Raw genomic sequence first — 19,848 nt, forward strand, 5'->3', positions numbered from 1 at the left:
GTAAAAACAATTTGGTAGCAACGAATTGCCGTGTGGTTGCTACAAACTGTCAAACTCTATTTGCGTTCCACATACCATCCACACTGCAACGAATAAATTGTTCGCGCTCAACTTAACCTCAAATTTATACCACTCTTCTTTTGTTTGTTGAAAAGGATAATTATTAATTGACAATTCGTCGCTGTCTGCGAATAAATATAAAATGTGCAAGATGCTTAAGAGTACAGGAAAAAATTAAAATTTAATAATTTATTTATTGTTTTTCTTTCCTTTTGTAAGAAAATTCAAACAATTGGTCTTTAACTAGATCCAAAATAAAGAGGAGTGTAAAATTGGAACGCTGACAATCAGCTATTCACGTGGATCGTATATTCGATTCAACCATTCGATTCCCTTTCACACTGCCTTTGCATTCTGCTATCCATCGGGTGAACTACATTATCCCAAACCAATTTGACATTCAAATAAACAGCTGTTCATGTAAAAATCTTGGGAATGTTGGATAAATTGTTTTGATTCATACAAAAATTAAGTGTATTCAATCCATCTAAACAGAATAATTTGTGTATTTTTTGGAAATGGGCAGTAATGGACTTTTTATTCCAATTGTAAGTAGAGGAATAAGAGAATCCTCAAACAGAGTGCTTCGGAGAAATGTTAAAAAGTTTCTTCCTTCCCCTACAAATGTAAATATTGTTTTATTTATAAAACAAATATTCTAAATATAGCAATAAATTAGTTTTCACTTACATTTTGCTTACAAAAATTAACAAACCAGACACCAAATGAAAAATTCGCTGCATTTTAAGATCTAAATTGTATAGAATGAATGCATTCACGTGAATAGAATACCGCAGCAGTATTACCGACGTAACCGACATACACAGATTGACTTCGAATGAATAGCAGAATAATGATTAGTGAAAATTCAAGTAAATTCCCCCCATGAATAGCAGAATAGGCCTGAATAACATATTCGCCAAATAAGCCCGCTAATTAAAATTTTTAAAAATTATAGCGATATTACAACAAAAAAACTTTATTGGCTACGACTTTGGGCGAAACAATTTAGATCACAAGTATTTATATATCAGGTTAACCTTGTTTCGCAAAAATAAAGAAAGAATCATGTAGATCAAGTTCTTAGTAATTCAACGATTTAAGCTTAACTTTTAAATAAATTCTCAACAAAACACCTTTTTCACTTAGTTATTACTTACAATGATACAACTTTGGATCGTTTTGAGTGTCGCAATAGGTAGCTCCGTTACCAACGCTGTAGAAGTTTCGACAAGTTCGGGTACTATTCGAGGAACAGTTTTAAAATCTCGATTGGGAGATGAGTTTTATGCATTCAGGGGCATCCGATATGCTAAGTCTCCGGTAGGAGAGCTGCGATTTAAAAACCCTCAACCAGTGGAGCCATGGAAACCGAACGTCTTCGATGCCACTACGGATGGACCACAATGTCCGCAACAACCTTTTAATTCAACTGACAACTCTGAAGATTGTCTTCGGCTAAATGTCTATTCAAAAAGCCTCAAAGCCAACACATTGAAGCCGGTTGTTGTATACATCCACCCGGGTGCTTTTTATGTATTTTCCGCCCTCAGCAAGTCGTTTGCTGGCCCCGAGTTTCTGATGGATCGTGACATAGTGTTGGTTACAATTAATTATCGTCTGGGAGCATTAGGATTTCTTGCTACAGGAACATCAGATGCACCTGGCAATGCTGGACTAAAGGATCAAGTTCTTGCGTTACGTTGGGTTAAAGATCATATACGAAACTTCGGAGGCAATCCAAATTCAGTAACATTGCTGGGATACAGTGCAGGCAGTGTTAGCGTTGGCTTTCATATGATGTCACCAATGTCTAGAGGATTGTTTCACAGAGGCATTGCAATGAGTGCGTCCCCGATACCATTGGAGAAATTTCCAGAAAACCAATTAGACTTAGCTAAAAAGCAGGCGGAGTTAGTAAAGTGCCCTACCAATAATTTGGATGCCATGATGAAATGTTTGAGAACTGTAAGTAGTAAAAGTTTTGCCATACCTATAGTTCAACCTTAAAGCTTTGTAATTTATCATTTGAATTTTCTATAAAGACACCGGCTGAAGAATTTGTAAAGACGTTCCTAGATTTATACAATCTTGGATACTATATGCTTCAAGTTTTAGAAAAGGATCACGGGCAAGAAAGATTTTTAATTGAAAATCCGACTGAAGTTTATCAGGAAGGAAGATTCCAAAAGACTCCACTTATCATTGGTATGACAAAAGATGAGTTTGTGCGAATTGCAAAATGTAAGTGTTAAAAATGCAACATGATATATAACTTAAAAAAAACGATTTTTGAAGTCTAACTAAAACTGTGTGGTGTCGGAAAAAGGTGTATTATAAAAATATAGATTAATCAGACCAATTCAATCACAATGAAAATTAAAGTCATATTTTTACAAAACCATAATATTCTATCAAAAAAAAGAAGCATTCGAATATTTATGAATCTAAATATTTGTATTCTACATTAAGAAAGTTACAACATAATGAAAGGAATGGAATTAAGCCATATCAAGTTTTCGTGAAAAAACACTCCTTTTTTGACATAAAAAAAATACGCTTGAAGTATATCTTTCAAGAGACAGTGTCCATATGAAATGATGGCAGCCTTCAAATATTCAATTATTAGACTTGAAGACGCATTTTTTGTTACTTTTACTAAGTTTATTTAAATGTATCGATACAAAATAAATTATGTTCCACAGTTATGCTGGAAGATAAGGAGCTCACAAGGAAATTCAATTCGGAATGGGAAATACAAGCTCCAATTATTCTTAAATACGAAAGAAATACCCAAAAATCCAAGTATATTAGTACTGTTCTCAAAAGCGAATACCTGAAAAACCAAACATTGAGTAGTGACATACCATTCGAACCCTTTGGAAAGGTAAGGCAAAATTTAATATCGTATTTTTTTCAAATGGCGGCTTGACAGCAGACTTAAGAGTTATTAAAATTTATTTTTTATTTAGCTTTTTAGTGATGCTATTATCGGCTTTCCAGTGCACAGATTTGCACATTTGGCAGCACGTTATGTTCCGGTTTATTATTACAGATATTCATACCGGGGACGATTCAGTGATTTTTTGTATCCAGGAGATACTGCTTACGGTATGATTTTTACCGACCCTTATTGCTTTAACTTATTTTTAAAACCTTTACAGGATCTGTTCATCACGATGATTTGTGGTATTTGCTCCATAATTCATTCATATCTCCAATATATTCGAAAATTGATCCAGAGGATAAGACTGTTGAAAGATTGACAAGAATAGTTGCGCAATTTGCAACGACCGGGTAAGTTATAATTTTGTATAGGTTTGCTTAATTTAATTAATTATTTCCTTATCATAGAAATCCAAATAATCCAAAAGATGATTATCTCAAAAATATGAATTGGAAACCGTTGGATTTGAAAAAGGAAAACTTCTTGGAAATCGGAGATGAATTAGTTATGAAAGAAAGGCTTTTCTTAGAACGATTTGATATATGGAAGAGACTTTTTCCATTGGAATGGAAAGGACTTCAATGCAACGGCCAGAGTATTGATTATCCAGAAGTATAGACTATTTTAATTTATTTACTTCGTTAAAATCTAACGTTAACAATATTTAAAAAAAATTCTTATAATCTAATAATATCTAATATCATAATTTATATTTATTATACAATATTGTTGAAAAACATAAGTTTAAATTGTTTACATTTTATATTATCATTTACAGATTCTAAACAAAAATGAAATTCGTTATAAATTGTTATTAACTGATTGAGAGGGCTACATACACCATAGTTTGATCTGCTAAATATTTGAATAATAGGTTGCTGTCGCCTTAAACTTGCACGACTGAAACTGAAATTTAATTTACTTAGAACTGATGGTAATGATATCGAACCATTAATAATCCCAACAATAAAACAAAATTGTAAATACTTTCTGTGGTTAGTCAAAGAAGGGAGGCTGATCAAAGCTAGTCTTTGAGAATAAGGAGGAAATAGATTTTCCCTTGCCCATGGAAGAGACCGAAGACAGAAACGCAGAAATCTTTTTTGGATCGCTTCAATTCTTGAAACATGTATTGAGTAATAAGGTGACCATACCACACAGCCGTATTCTAAAATTGGTCTAACAAACGAAATAAATAGAAGTTTAAGAACATAAGGATCCCGAAAATCACGACCGAATCTTTTAATGAATCCAAGAACCCTATTGGCTTTTTTAATTATATAACTTAAATGATCATTAAATGATAATTTGGGATCTAGAATAATACCTAAGTCAGAAAACATAGAAACTTTACATAACGGACAAGAATGAAACATATAGTCGTACAAAAACGGAATTTTTTTACGTGTAAAAGTCATAGTTTTACATTTGTCAACATTTAAAACAAGTCGGTTTTTATTGCACCATTCCCTAAATATTGTTAAGTCTTCTTGTAATAATAAACAGTCAGAGGAGGATTTTATACTTTTGAAAAGCTTAATGTCATCAGCATAAATAAGGACAGACGAGTTTTTTAAGTTTGAAACCAAGTCGTTAATAAATAAAACAAATAAAATAGGACCTAGGTGGCTGCCCTGAGGGACGCCAGAATTGACAACAAATTGAATTGAACTTTCATTACGAAACAAAACAGAATAACGACGATTTTTTAAGTATGAAGAAATCCAATTTATAAAATTGTTGTTAAATCCTAGATGGTATAATTTAAGAATTAGTGTATTGTGACATAACTTGTCAAAGGCTTTACTAAAGTCAGTAAATACGCAATCAACTTGCCCGCGTTTTTCAAATACATCTAGACAAAAGGACACGAAGTTAAATAAATTAGTTACAGTGGATCTCTTTTTGACAAAGCCATGCTGGCTATCACAAATAAGAGAACTACAATGAAAAGAAAGAACATTACTCACAATTGACTCAAACAGTTTAGGTATCACAGATAGTTTCGCAATGGGCCTATAGTTCATTATTTCATTCTTTGGGCCTTTTTTGTGTATGGGAATAATAAATGAACTTTTCCAGATAACAGGAAAAATTGAACTTTTTAAGGATGCATTAAAGAGAACACGTAACGGATATGACAAATAAGAAGCACATTTTTTTAATATATAAGATGGAACACCATCGGGGCCTGGAGTAAAGCACTCATCGAGTTTTAAAATATGTTGAGCAACTGTGTCTTCACTTATTTCAAAATTAATTGCGTTTAAATGAGTAAAGCTGTCAGAAGAAGAAGAAAAAGAAGAGGAATTATTAAAGTCTGATTCTTCAAATGCTACTTTGAATTGATTAGCAAACATGTTTGCAATAATCTTTGGATCATGACTAGTTGACGAATTATTTGACATCGAATTCGGATAGCCACATGTTTTCCTTTTATTATTAACGAAATTCCAGAAACTATCTGGATTAGATTTAATACCATGTTCTATTTTACAAATGTAATCGTCATATAGAATGTTAGAATAATCAGAAAAGAGTTGTTTTAGAATTAAGAAAGTTCTGAAATCATCGTCAGTTCTAGTTATGTTATATTTTACCCAAGCTTTGTTCCTTTTATTTTTTAAGTTTTTAATACGCGTATCAAACCATGGTGGTGCATTTGAAGCAAAACGTGATCTTTTTAAAGGAATAGTTTCGTAAAAGCAGTTAAAAAGAGTTCTATAAAAATTATTACACATATCCTCAATATTACAATTACAAAATAATTGATTCCAATTTACAGTTATTAACATATCAAAAAGATCTACAAAATTACATTTAGAAAAGTCAAATTCAAGTTTGTTGTTATTATTGTTATTGTAAGGAGAAGACATGTTTAAACCTAGTGAAATATCTAATGCAGGATGATGTCGATCTTCGTCTATTAGTTTTACAGTAGCAGGTAAAACAGCAATTTCGTTGTTAATTGTATCGACGAAAAACACTAAGTCAAGAATTTTTCCAAAACGATTTCTCATTCCATTGAATTGACTTAAACCACACGATGACATACCATCTATACATGTTAGTTCATTAAGGCTGGACGCATTTATTGGAACATGGAAGTTGTCGTCATCAATTTTTGTCCAGTTAAGGTTTGGTAGATTGAAGTCACCTACGATCAAAATTTCATCTTCGGGTTCCATAAGTACATAAATATTTTCTATGCAGTCATTAATCTTTTCATAAGCCTCATTGTTTGAACTTGGAGGAATATACGCAGAGATAATAAATAAATGGCCAGATTTCAACTTGATTTTAATACATAGAGCTTCGACACCTGTGGCTCGAAAGTCATCTATCAGGTAACACGTAAGTGAGGTCTTGATCGCAAAAAGAATTCCTCCTCCGACAACATTAGAGTCTTCTTCATCATGTCGATCACGTCTGAAAATTTGATAAGATGCATCAAAAAGCTCCGAGTCAAGAATAGAAAAGTTCAGCCAAGTTTCTGTTAGTATAATGACATCGTGGGGAAGGTTGTTTACATTTTTATAGACCATATTAGTTTTTGTCCGAAGTCCATTTACATTTTGGTAGTAGACTAATATTTGTTTAAGCTGCTCAGATGTTGATTCAACTTTGTCCGAATTTGACGAAAAGGGTTCTGGGGTATTCCTTGACTATTCTGTTTATGAACAAATTCGTGTATTATTACACCAATTTTAACAGCTTTTTCGTTTATTTTACGACGAAGAATTCGAATTATTTATTTTGTACATCGTACACTCATTTTACTATGTCAGTACATATGTACGTATGTAAAAACTGAAATAAATAAAAAATAGTTATAATAATTTCTATTCATAAATGCTAGGGTGCTTTTTTTGGCGACTACATATTTCTTTTTGAGGGTCCAATTCCAATTGTGGAATTTTATTTCATGTGTCCAAAAAATCAATTCCATGCAAATTTGAGCCCTCAATATAAACTTCTCGGTCTCTTAAGTTTCCATGCAGATGCACAGTTTTTGAGTGTAAGCCTTTTCAAAATTAAAGTCAAGAAAATATTTTAAACTTCTTCGGCTGATAACTTGAAAACTAAAAATCTTAGTAACATAGTGCTAGGGACTTTTTTGCAGGAAATTACATTTTTGTATAAAATTGTGTTAAACATTTTTTCTGGTGGTCTTTCCATTTTCGAGATAATGTTGGAAAAACGTTCAATTCGTTTAAAATTTAAATTTAAAAAGCCAGAAGCCCTCCGACGATACGGAAATCATACATTCCGTATAAATCTGATCGCATGATAGGGAATGAATAAAGTTAATATTTATAATATCACTGAGAAATAGGCTTTTCACACCAAGTCCAAAAACCGGTTTTGGCGAAATTATCGGTTTTGGCCGAAACCCTACATCAAAACTCAAGTTTTCCCATACATTTTTGGTAAACCACAAGTTTTCGTAAACCACAAGTTTTATATAAAACCTCTCGAAAACTATTAGCAAGTCAAAGTTGAACTAAACAAACAAACATTTCAAAACATTCAGCGCTCATTAAGTAAAGAAAACAGCTAATGGCTGCTATCAAAACAAATATTTCATTTTGAAATAAATTTGGTCGTGGTAACTAATATTATTTATACAATTATCTTACAAAATAAGAATTATTGTTTTTTTTTTATTAACAGAATATGGAAGAAAAAAAAGGAAACTTTGGCGGAGCTGCTTGGCAACAAAAAAAAACTTCGAGAATAAAAGCCCGGTGACTATTTGCGGCACTGGCGGTTCGTTTATGATCCTCCAGAGTTTCAAACGTTCTTTTTTAAGCGAGGAACCGGAATTCACTATGGCTACTGGCGTGACGATCCCAAGGACGAGGAGGACTTGCTCATAGTTCGTAGTAACGTTTCCAAGGGATGCGTCTTCGAACTCGTCGCCACAAATGTGTTCGACACTTTCGCTAAATACCTGGAGAAAGACTTTCCGGTAACTCCGTTCAATTACAAGGGTTTGGGAGATATGAGAAAGGCGATACGTTCATTTGTGGAGAAGAATGAGAAAATTTGCGCCAAAACATTTCAAAATGGGGAAATCGTTGTTTCAGTAAATAAAACCACAACAGTAGGATATGGCCCATTGATGGGCAGCGATGCCAACATCAAGAGGATCCTCAATCCTTTGGACAAGCCAGGTAAAACCTCAATGAAAGAAACCAAGAGATAGTCGTGGAGAAATTGCAGCCCATCATATAACAGCTTCAGTGATAGCTCTGGATGAGTGTGATTTTGGCACGAATCTGGAACTAGGAATTGACCTTTTCTGATCCGACCAAAAGAAACTACACGAAATCGTTCAGAATTTTTTCAACCCCGCCTATAAGTTGCTCGGACGGCCACAATATATGGCAATTCTATTTTGTTGTGTTGTGAAAGATGAAGAAAACATTGCATTGTATCAGTTTTGTTTGTTGTTGATTCTATGATATATTTTCTAGACAGCTTCTCCTTAGTGAACTGTTCGGACCGGTTAAAGTAAACAAAGAGGATAGCTGCAGCCAAGCGAACTTGTAGTTCTTGCTGGTTCATGTCGTGAGCCCGTTCCACCCGTCCCCAAGACTTCAGTTGAAACTCTTCTTCGAGACGAGCTTAGTGTAACGTTAAAATCAATTTGAATTGATCCTCATCTTAAGATGCTTCTAGAGAAAAATTCTTCGGGTGATTTTCGGTCCCGTCTGCATGATGCAGATAAAAGTGGAGGAGAAGATACAACGACTTACTGTACGGGCTGTACAGTGACACTGACCTGGTTAAAAAAATAAAAGTTTAATGACCTAGATGGCTAGGTCATGAAGAGCGAATGGACATCGTTGCCAGATAAAGGTAGTAAAAGTGAAGTTTTTTAATATATATACATTATACATATATATATCTGTCAATGTCGCATAAATTAGTAGTTAAGTCAAAAAATACAGAGATTACAAAGCTTTCCATTTTCATTTTAAGTTTAATAAGGTCGATGAAATCACATCACACTTTCATTTTCCAAAATGATGGCATTCGAGTATCTATTCTTCATTCTTGTCCACTTTCAATGGACTCTATAATTTAAGTATTCATCATCATCTTAATGGAATTTGTCTCTTCTTTTATTTGAATTTTTAACTTTATATCTGTATTCATATTGTGTACATATATTTTTAAGGAACGCAAAACTATAAAGTATATTGTGGATTTAAAATTCCCAACATTACAAGTTTTCTCATGGGATTTAATTCATATGCAAATATGCTTCAGAACTGTCCTCAACTCTTCAGTATAAGGTATTAGCATTCCTATCAAAACAACGTTTTACTTCACAATTCATTCACCAGGCCAATAATAAATAAAATATACCTCTCTAAAAAAAAAACCTGCATAAAAATAAAGCGTGTCGTGCTAGTCTAGGTTCCTTCGTCCTCGTGTTGTCTGTCTACTATATTGAACCGTGCAGCAGCTGTTTAGTAAAATAATATGAATTTCACATGCCATTGGACAATGAATGCATAGTAGATTTAAGAATAATGAATTGTGTGTTGAGGCGTAAGGTAAATATGCAAAATGTTGGAACACTTCAGTTTCCATATACATAAAATTTGTGTTAATGACTGATTTTATTTTCACGAAAATAATCTCCAATTTTTAAAATCGTATACCGTGGTTGTGATAATTTATAATGTATATTTTTTTGTATTAAAATTTACATCGAAATCGGAATCATGTGTATGATGGGGATGTAAGATATCTTATGCCTCAGATTCCATTAGCTTTGTATAGACATTGCTGTGTAGACTGAAGGGTGCAGGTAGAGCGTATAGGCACATTCCATCAATAATATGGAAAATAATGCGAAGCTGCTTTTGTGTATTTAATGTATTCTGTTTGAAAGTGATTTTGATTCGTGAAAAGCTTAAAACAAGCGGTCTGGAATGATTTTGTCCCGGAAGTCTAAAGCACTTTCCCTTATGTGAATGGTAAGCGAATTATCGTCTAAGCATAAAGAAACATGTTAATAGGATTTTACAAAAGCACAATATTGATCCTGAATGGTTGGATACTTTTTGCAAAGAAGAACTGTTTCACGTTAGACAATAATCGTCAAAGTGATACCGTTTTGACGATAGTCTCACTTCACGTAAGACGATAATTGTCAAAGTGATATCGTCAAAACTATAGCGTTTGCATAATAGCTAAGTAGGTATCGCCTGCTATTAATTTCCATTGATAACTAAGCAAATTGAAGTAAAAAAGTTTCGGTGCGAAAAAATACATTAACTTCGGTTACGAAGAAAATTAAGAGATAAATGGGGCCATCTTTCTATTCTAACCCAAATATAAGCAATTTTTTATATACAAAACATTAGTAATCTCTCTTAATTGTTATTAAATAAATAAAACAATTGTAGTTTTGGAATTGCAAAAGATTACTATATGATATTATAAACAATACATTTTCCAGACGGTTCTCGGTCTAAATACATAACGAATATACCTTCAATATTAAAATTTGCTGTAACATTGGTATATTCGACAGGCAACGATTTTAGTACCGCTCTTGCACAAATCACTAATCCAAAGTACTTTTGGAAACATAAAATATTTTCGAAGCCAAGTTGTGTTCCCTGTGGATAAAATGGACTTGCTTCCCTAGGACAAAATTGGGTTTATTACAGCAGCTGATTTACAAAAATATCAGACATTGAACAAACATTTTGATATTATAGTTTTATCTTCGGCGGCAACAAATGAAAACACAAAAAGTGACAATAACAATCAACATCACAAAATAGTTGGCATGTTTATTAACAATACATTTTTTGCAAATTTTCAAAAATGTTCAAAGAGAGAAACCCCAGTTTAATAACATTTTCAAGTTATTGAACAACCATTATCTTTCTTTGAGTCCATTTTGACATTTCAGTCATAGTATAAGAGTATTTGGAGTATACTCAACGAACTTATATTGAAAACGATTAACAGAGACGATAGTGATAAAGTTACGTGAAGCAAATTATAGACGATATCGTTTTGATGATTATCGTTCCGGAAATTACGGAATGACTCCCCTGGATATTTCTGATAAAAAATCATAAAGTTCCAAAATCTTTGTATTAAATGTTGTATATCTTTGGTAAATCTTTTATTTTGAAAATAAGGTAATTTTAATTTGTAATTGATTACTCATCCTCATGTTACTCCTACCCATATAAAGGGTGTTTTTAGGGGTATATACATATATAACATTTTAATGGTAGCACAAAGAAAGATGTTTATTTGTAATTGCCATGAAATTAACTTTATTTGCTACGGCTGGCTCGGACATAGTCAAGCGCATGCATCTCTGCGGTTACCAACATACATTTGAGAAATATCATCACTCCAAGGCGCCAGTCTAACTATGTTAAAATTCCAAACCGAACTAGAAATAAATAAAATTACAGCTCAGAAAACCACCTGCACCTCTAGTTCAGTATTGCCAACTTAAAGTTCTATATTATAATAAACCACCTGTCACATATTTAACCCATTTTTGTTAGATTAAATATAAATAACGCTTAAAGGATAATTGCTCACCATATTTTTAAATAAAAATGCAATTTAACTGATTTAATAATGCAAACAGACAACACAGAATACTATAAAAATAATAATAAGGAGACATATATTTTAAAAAAAGAAAACGGAAGCTTTTCAGTCCAAATAACAAAACAATCATACATATGCATAAAAAAGTATTTAGAGAAACGCTGAGCCTTTGGGAAATCACATCGATGTCTGTAACACCTATCAACTTCCATGATTAAATATTTATACTACCTTTCCGTAAGAACTTCTAAATATGAAATGTTTAGCCTAGAAAGTATAAAAGGAGATATGCACTGTAATTTGTACATATATACATAAATATATGGTCATCAAATATGAAAACGAAGAAGGTATCAATATTTTAATTCGTACAATTAATATTTTTTTTTTGTTTTAATTTTGAAATAACTAAGGACTCAATAACAGGAAAGTATGTCCAATGTCTCAATGCTGGCACTTTAGAATAATTTATTTTCAAATAATTTCTTACGCCACTTAGGAAGAGCGTGAACAAATAAGAAAATTGAAACTTTCAAGAAACTGTATACATATATTCAAAACATTAAATATAATTTTTCCTCGAGACATAAACAACAAAACAAAATTATTAATAATAACGACTTCATTAAGTCAAAATTCAATTCAAAAAGAGGTTAGGATGCGACTCATACTTTTTCTAAAACTTTAGCAAAATATTAATAACAATATTTTGTGTGTAATAAGAAAATGTTAAGTCAATATCTTTCTTTGTTTTCAAAATATGTTCTTGAGTCAAAAAAACCTTTCTTATCAGTTATTTGTTGTTTTTGTGGTTTGTAATAAAAGAAATCAACATTACTATCTTTCCATATTATATACAAAATATTATAGGCTAGATCTTTTAATCGGCTCGAAACAAGGGCAATCATCAGGCTAATACTTTGCCATACAAACTTCACACATAAACACCTACTTGACAAAAACTTAACAAACAGTGTTTGCTTGTTTTGGAAAATGACAGTTGATAATCTGTTTACATTTTGCTGCAACCTCCAAACATTTAACCACAGGATCAAAAAAAACATCCTAACGAAGTTACCTGCTACAATACCCGCGTTTTTTGGGATTCTATAAATAGTATAGTAGAAAATTCCCCAGAAAACGCATCGGCAGTAACCAGATTTTTGTATTTAAAAATTTGTACAACTAAAAGAACATCTGTCAGAATAATAATGAAAAAAAGCACACGAATAGAAGAAAGTTTTGTGAAAATCAAAAGATAAAATTAACTTATCAAAAAAAAAACTAACTAAAACTAATAAATTGGACAATTTTCAAGAAGAAATGGTAAGAAAACATCTGGAAATTCAGATTCTATAAAAAAAGATCATTTAACAATTGCTTCAAGGAGGCAGTTTGTTCGTAGAATAATTAACATGTGGTGTTAAAGTGAGCTTGGAGCTCGCCTTAATTCTTTATATACCTGAATCGAGTTTAAATGAAATGATTCCGAAGGGAATCATGTCGAGTCGAAATTATGGTCTGTTTATTTGCAGTTTGTGTACAGAAAATATAACTTTTGTTTTAATCAAATTACAAAAAAATGGACATGGAGTAGGTAGCATTTTCTTATATTGTGCCGAACTAATCAGTTCTTTATTTTTAACACGAATCAAACTATATACATATATTAAAATAAAAAAATATAATTGGGAAAACATAATTTAAAACTATTAAAAATATGTATTTATCAACTCAAATTAATTCAAATACGAATAAGTTTCGCATTCGTAAACAATTTCGAATTCGAGATTTTAATTAAACATGATATTATGATGGTAGAGAAGTCGAAAAAAGTGGGTCCCGCGATTCCGTCCGGTCAGTACTGACTGTCTGTCCACGCTCCTACAGCCTAAACTATTGGGTCGATTGAGTTCAAACTTGGAAGTTAATGTTTTGAGCTCATTCGAGTTAGGCGTTTTTTTCATTTTTTTAAGATCAAAACTAACAATTTTTTTTGGTCAAAAAACGAAAATTCGAATTTTCTCAAAAAACAAACCTATAGATTTTTTTAAATTTTCTGTAAGATTTTATTTTTTAACTTGGCATCTTTTAATAAGAAAAACATATTTTTGTATTGCTCCGGAAAGGTACAGCTCAGTAACCGAAAATGGCATTTACATTTTTGAAGACAAACTTATTTTTTAGCTAACATTTTGAATCTTAAATTAGTAACCCCCTCCTATCTCACCAGATCAAATCCTGTGTATGATCCCCGAAAGAGCGCATTATTTTGACAACATTTTACATTAACATTTTTATCTCTTATCCAAACTAATGCATTTGGTACATATTTATGTCTTTTTATATCTATTGTAAATACCAACGATGGCCGTGTAGCCCCACTGCATCTGATTAACGAATATGTTATCTATCTATCTATTTTAAATTGTCTATCAAGAAGTATTATCTTGGAACCTTTCTATATGATTTTAAAATATTATTCTTTAAGAATAAGGTTGTTTCACAAATTGTAATTGCCTTCGCCTATATAAAAGAATAAATACTTAGTACAAGTTAAAGAAACGGGCCAGAAAGAGTATACGTATTTTCTATTAGAATCACTTGTTCAACGTATACACATTAGACCTAAATCCAAAACGCACAAGAGCCTGACTGTAAACATACTTGATATGCAATGTTTATACCTGTTCTAATGCTTGTTTTTTTTTAAACTTTAACGAAAAAAATAAACTGAACGTAATAACTCCATGTTTGCGTTGAAAACTTGTAGGAAAGAAGAAATGTGATTGGATTGTAGTAAGTACCTTCTACTTACCAATAACATTCCTTCATAAACATGTCTTTATCTATCTATCTGCATGCAGCTGAGCACGCCAATTTAGACACCTACCTAACTACACAACCAATAGGCGATCGCTTTACAATTTAAAAATTCATGTTTTGCCTCTTTCTTATCTTCAGATAATTTATTTTCCATCCTTATTCTTCTAATACGACATTAAAATAAAGCTATCCAAAGGAAATCTCTGGCAACATTACCCGTTGAATACACAAACAATTGTTTTCGTTAAGTTTACGTTAAGTATTTTTTATTTCCAGGATGAGTTGTGTCTAGAGCTGAAACTAGCTTACCGACAAAAAATGCTGTGTATTCGATAAGTTCATTCAAATACACAAACCATTTCCCTTAACATAATATTTTTAATTTCATTTCATATTTTTAATATAATAAAAAAGTTAAGTTTTTTCAACAAATTATAAATTAATATTGAATAAAATGCAATTCGCATAGTGTACGGAAAATTCTCTTTGTTTTGACACTTTATTTGTTAAAATTATTTCCGTATGAAAGCCGAAAAAGGGAGACATGCTAACGAAATAATATATATGATGATGATTCGTCCAGACTAAATTTCTATAATAATAATTTGTTGAAAACTTAATTTTAAAAATATACATTAATAAACCTCAGAAATAAACTTTTGTATGGGCATATGTATTACGGGCGGCGCAAAAGAAGCGATTTTTTTGGAAAAATTTTCTATTGACATACAAATTGTTGAAGGCTTTTAATGCAGTGTTTGTCCTTCTTAGTTTTTTTTTTTTCAATAACAAAAGTTGTAAACAAAAATGTTCAGTAAATTTTTCCTCTTATTAAACATTTTCCGAATTTTGTGGCTGAAGATTGTTGTTAATATTATGTAATTTACTTGTTTTTTTTCTCGAAAATTTTACGAAAGGTTATTTTAAAACTTAATAAAATGAAATGAAACCTCATATGTATTTTTAAATTAAAATGTTTGTATTGAATTGTTAGCTAATATTGATTGTCAAAAGAATAATCAATCTAATGATTTTTTTGAGGATCTCATGATATAAAATCATAATACATTTTTTTTAATCGGCAACACTGCTTTGAAGGAGCAAGTTCGTGCGATCCAGTCGTGCATTTTATTTGTTATTGACTTTATAATAACAATTACTTGTTATTTTTAGTTATTTTATTTGAAAAAAATCTAACTAACACCATTTTTTTACAAAGAACGATGAATAGGATATCAGGCTACTTTTTCACTTGCCTTTATTTTACAGCACGGATACATGTAGTGTTTAAATTGTGTTAAAAGAACCTTCGGTTTGTGTTTTTAATAAATGGTTTCCAACAGTTGAACGGCAAGGCAAAAGCAAAACAATTTGGTTTATAAATATCTATTTCCATAAGTCTTTACAAACTTTACGATTTTTTTAAATACTAAAACGTCCCATCACATATAAGATATAACTTATAGTATTTATCATACAAATTTTCTCTGTTTCATTAGGTTTGCTATAGAAACATCGAAAGTTTAAAATAAATACAAATATCTATGGTATATTTATTTGTATATACTAGTATGTACATAAGTTCAAACATTTTACAAGCGTGAACCTGAACATGTTTCTAGAAGGAATGAGTCCTTGTTGATTTCGCGAATTATACAAAAATATACACTCGAGAAGCTTTATGCCTTGTGTGTGTTTATTTTCAACAACTTTCCAGGTAAAGTGAAGTCATAAATATTTGTCTCTTCCAAGAATAGGTACCTAGATCGCACTTTCAGTAATGAGTTGGCGAATGGGGTCGGAATTATCTTTCGAAGAAATTATTTTCAGACACTTCCTTCTCCTTCATTTATCTTGATTAGGGTAATAAAAGTCTGGATAATTTATTTAATGTTTAACATAAATTGTTAAAAAACAATATTGGAACGGTGGTTGTTTAGGAGATGGATGTTTTCTTGTGTTTTTTAATTGTTTTCATATAAAATAAATGTCGATTCAACGATCAATTTTTGGCACTACGTTCATAGTGAATATTTTCATATCACTGTGTTTCTACAAACGGAAGTGGACCAATTGAAAGCAACAACAGAACCAAAACTAAAAAAAAGAGGCTGGGATGCGACCCACGATATTTGAGTCGAAAATAAATTTTCACCAACTTTTAGTAATATTTTTTTGTAGGTTTTTTTTTTTTTAATTATTTTAGAGATGAAATCATTTTGTTCGTTAAACATTCGAGGTGACAATTATTTCTTTTTTCAGTTTTTTGATTTATAAGAAAAACGTTATGTGAATATTGTTTCCCGAAAATATTTTTGTTAGGTATCACTTCACAATATTTAATATAAAATGTTATTCAAGCCATGAGCGTTATTGATTCGTGAGATATTTTGGGTTATCCAAAGTTTTCACTTTTCTTTAATTGATATGGTAAAAAAAACACACTTAATTTTTTTAAAAGTCATCTCTGCATCTTTTTGCATTATTGTCTGTATGTTATATATATATAAATATAAGAAGTACGTTATGTAACCAATAAAGGTCTCCTACTTATAATGCTAAAGCTCTGAATAAAATTACTCTTATAATTGAACTCAAACGTGTCACTTATTTCTATTGACGGTCACAACATTGTATAACAGAATTTATTTGAAGACGATAGCTCTACTGGTTCTTTAGATATGGACGACGAAAAAAACTTTCCGAACGTACGGATCTACGGACGAATGTAAAAACATATCTCTAAAAACTTTTTATTTCGACGTCGAGAAATGTCAAAATGTTCAATTCGACCAATCGGACGGATTACAATAACTTCCTATGGGAAGTTAAAAATCACAAGTGAAATGCAATCACAAAAAAACTTTTAAAAAGCCGAAACGAGTTAAAGAATACATAAATTCAAATTGACCTAAATTTGCAGCATTTAAAGTTGTTATAAAAAATTTAAAAAAAAGCATTTAAAAACCAAAATTACTTAGGGTGAATATCGAAACATTGCTGAATCTTTATACCAAATCTCAGTATACCGCATTCTTACAATACCGATACCGTAAATACCGCACAAATCAGTAGAATTTATCCAGTAAATGAATGTATTCGTTACTGAACCATTGCCGAGTATACCCACAGAAACTATAATGCACCTACAAGTTGGAGAGTAGCCTTAGAGCGTAAGCTTCCAAAAATGGAGTGTAATTGAATTTGATAAACGAGTATGTTTGTTTATAGTGTACTGCATTTCGATAGGTTTCAAAACATCTCCAAATATTTGTTCGAATATTTTCGTATAAAACTTCATTTCAGATGAAAGTCAAATGCATAAATAAGCCGTTAGTAATAATACAAATTTAATTGCTATAGTTCTAAGGATATCAATCTTTGATTCAATTCAGACTTATGATATTTGTTTTAGTAGATATCGAGTAAAACAAATTTGATTGTTCGAAAACTAATAGTCACTTTGACAGCTGATAGAGAAAAGTGAAAACTACACTAGTCAAAATCATCAAATTAGATATCAAATCATCGAAGCCGATTTCATCCCACGTCTCAAAAAAAAATACCTAACCTCTTCTCATATCAAACACAAATGATTTTTTCTGAATTTTACCAAGTTTACAATTTTATAAATGATCTTTTGTCTGGAACTTCTAACCCACTTTATTGTTTCGCTGATGACATTACCTCATGTTTTCATATTCGATTTAAGATCTCATCCTTGTTTTTCGGATGTGGACTAACAACGGCAGCTTTTGATAAGCTCAGTAAATTCTGATCTTGACTGCATTGGGGAATCAAAAACAGTTTAGAATTTAATGCTTCAAAAACTCAATGCCACTATCCATGGAAGTTACTTCCACCGAGGTGACTGAACAGCTTTCAGTTCTAGCGATGGACATTACAAGCTACTTGTTATGGAGTCAGAGTGATCACATATTTGACATTTATTAACCTATATTCGTCTGAAACTCGAGTTCAATGCCCATATCTGGGCAGGTGCTCCAATAACCAAGAGCTCTAAAAATGATGACCGTGACAGTTGTCTAACTGAAACGTTCGTATCGCTCGAGAACCGCCGTAAGGTTTCATGTCTGTCATTATTTTATCGCTACTTTCATAAACAATTGTCAGCAGTTTAACCTTAATAGCGGCTTTTCTGGGAATGCTCATTAGTTTACCCTTAACTTCTTCCACTACACAGATGTGGAATGCTTTACCAGACTCAATTTTTCCAACTCATTACAATGCCAATGTGCAGACATTATAATCCAATGTGCATCGGTATCTCCTTTCACATCCTATGCTTCCTTGCTCGCTTTGTGTTTAGTTACTCGTATTATAAGGTTATTCATATCCCCTTTAGTGCGCGCATAATTAAAACAAAATGAGAATTCGAAAATTAAACTAAAAAACACTTTCAGTAATTAAAAAATTATTGAAAGCAATTTTAAACGATCAATATATTTATCAACTCGAATTTATCTCGCAGACTCAAAAAGGATGAAAGGAAGCACAATCTTTAGTCGTCGTCGTCCATAAATTTGGCTTCAAGCTTATAGGAGCATCGCTTCTCCAAAAAACTGTTTCTATGTGGCGCCACCAATACTACATGTACAGACATAACACATACAAAAATATGTCTCGAGTTCAAAACTAAAAGGGCAACAAAAGCATAAAATAAATTTACCCAACATCCTTCGGAAGGCTTCTATAAATAAAATTCAGGAATCTGCAAGCTTGAAGAAATTGAAGCACACATACATACATAGATGAAGACTATAGGGTTCACGTAGATACAAAATAAGTATGGCTGCGACGACACGACGCGACGAGTACAAAAACAGAACAGGAAGGATTTTGTTTTCTTTCTGCGTCAAAATAATTTTGCTGAAATCATCAGTGAATTGCAGGAAGATGGTTTGATATTCGGCATAGTGCTTCCGGTTACAATAGAAAAGACATAGAACGGGTAGTACAAGAGACACAGAATGAAAAGTAAGGAATTACCCAAGGAAATAATCAAAAAAAAAATATTTTTTTTATGAATCACTTGAGAGCTTTAGAACAAGAGTTGTCGTCGTGACGCAGCGGCGGCGGGGGCAGCGTTGTCATTGGAATCCTCTTCATGGTGACGAAGTGGAATAAAAATAACTTTCCATTCTGTCAAAGTCATCCTGTGAAGAGTTATAGCTTTGCAGAGATACGAATACCAAGAACATTTAGTATTTCCAGCTTCGGCTGTGATATAAAGGTTGGGTTCGTCTTGAAATAGAGAATTTAATATGTGCTCTCGTTATTCGAGAATTCTACAGAATTGTTCCGTGAAGGGAATAACAAGACACCTTTTTCTGCTCTTAACACTATGCCATTAGTAGATGTATTCATAGCACTGATTAAAATAACAA

The 19,848-nt window shown here is 31.9% G+C and overlaps 2 protein-coding genes across 4 annotated transcripts in view; one reads left to right on the top strand and one right to left on the bottom strand.

The window, feature by feature from the left end:
- The window catches only part of LOC129950031 (UDP-N-acetylglucosamine--peptide N-acetylglucosaminyltransferase 110 kDa subunit), a 92,027-nt gene that overhangs the window by 16,884 nt on the left and 55,295 nt on the right, over positions 1-19,848 (bottom strand). The window lies entirely within an intron of this gene.
- On the top strand, positions 1,198-3,625 carry LOC129950032 (venom carboxylesterase-6-like). The gene is made up of 6 exons (XM_056061800.1): positions 1,198-2,028; positions 2,106-2,304; positions 2,766-2,947; positions 3,033-3,171; positions 3,225-3,357; positions 3,415-3,625. Exons 1-6 carry the CDS (start codon positions 1,222-1,224, stop codon positions 3,623-3,625), a joined length of 1,671 nt encoding a protein of 556 aa, XP_055917775.1. The 5' UTR covers positions 1,198-1,221.

This window comes from Eupeodes corollae, chromosome 3 (assembly GCF_945859685.1).
Source record: "Eupeodes corollae chromosome 3, idEupCoro1.1, whole genome shotgun sequence".
In the NCBI taxonomy this organism is placed as follows: Eukaryota; Metazoa; Arthropoda; class Insecta; order Diptera; family Syrphidae; genus Eupeodes; species Eupeodes corollae.

Coding starts and splice junctions, on each gene's coding strand:
- LOC129950032 (XM_056061800.1), top strand. CDS start 1,222: ATGATACAACTTTGGATCGTTTTGAGTGTCGCAATAGGTAGCTCCGTT. Junction 2,305..2,765: donor GTTTGTGCGAATTGCAAAAT/GTAAGTGTTAAA, acceptor TATGTTCCACAG/TTATGCTGGAAGATAAGGAG. Junction 2,948..3,032: donor CATTCGAACCCTTTGGAAAG/GTAAGGCAAAAT, acceptor TTTTTTATTTAG/CTTTTTAGTGATGCTATTAT.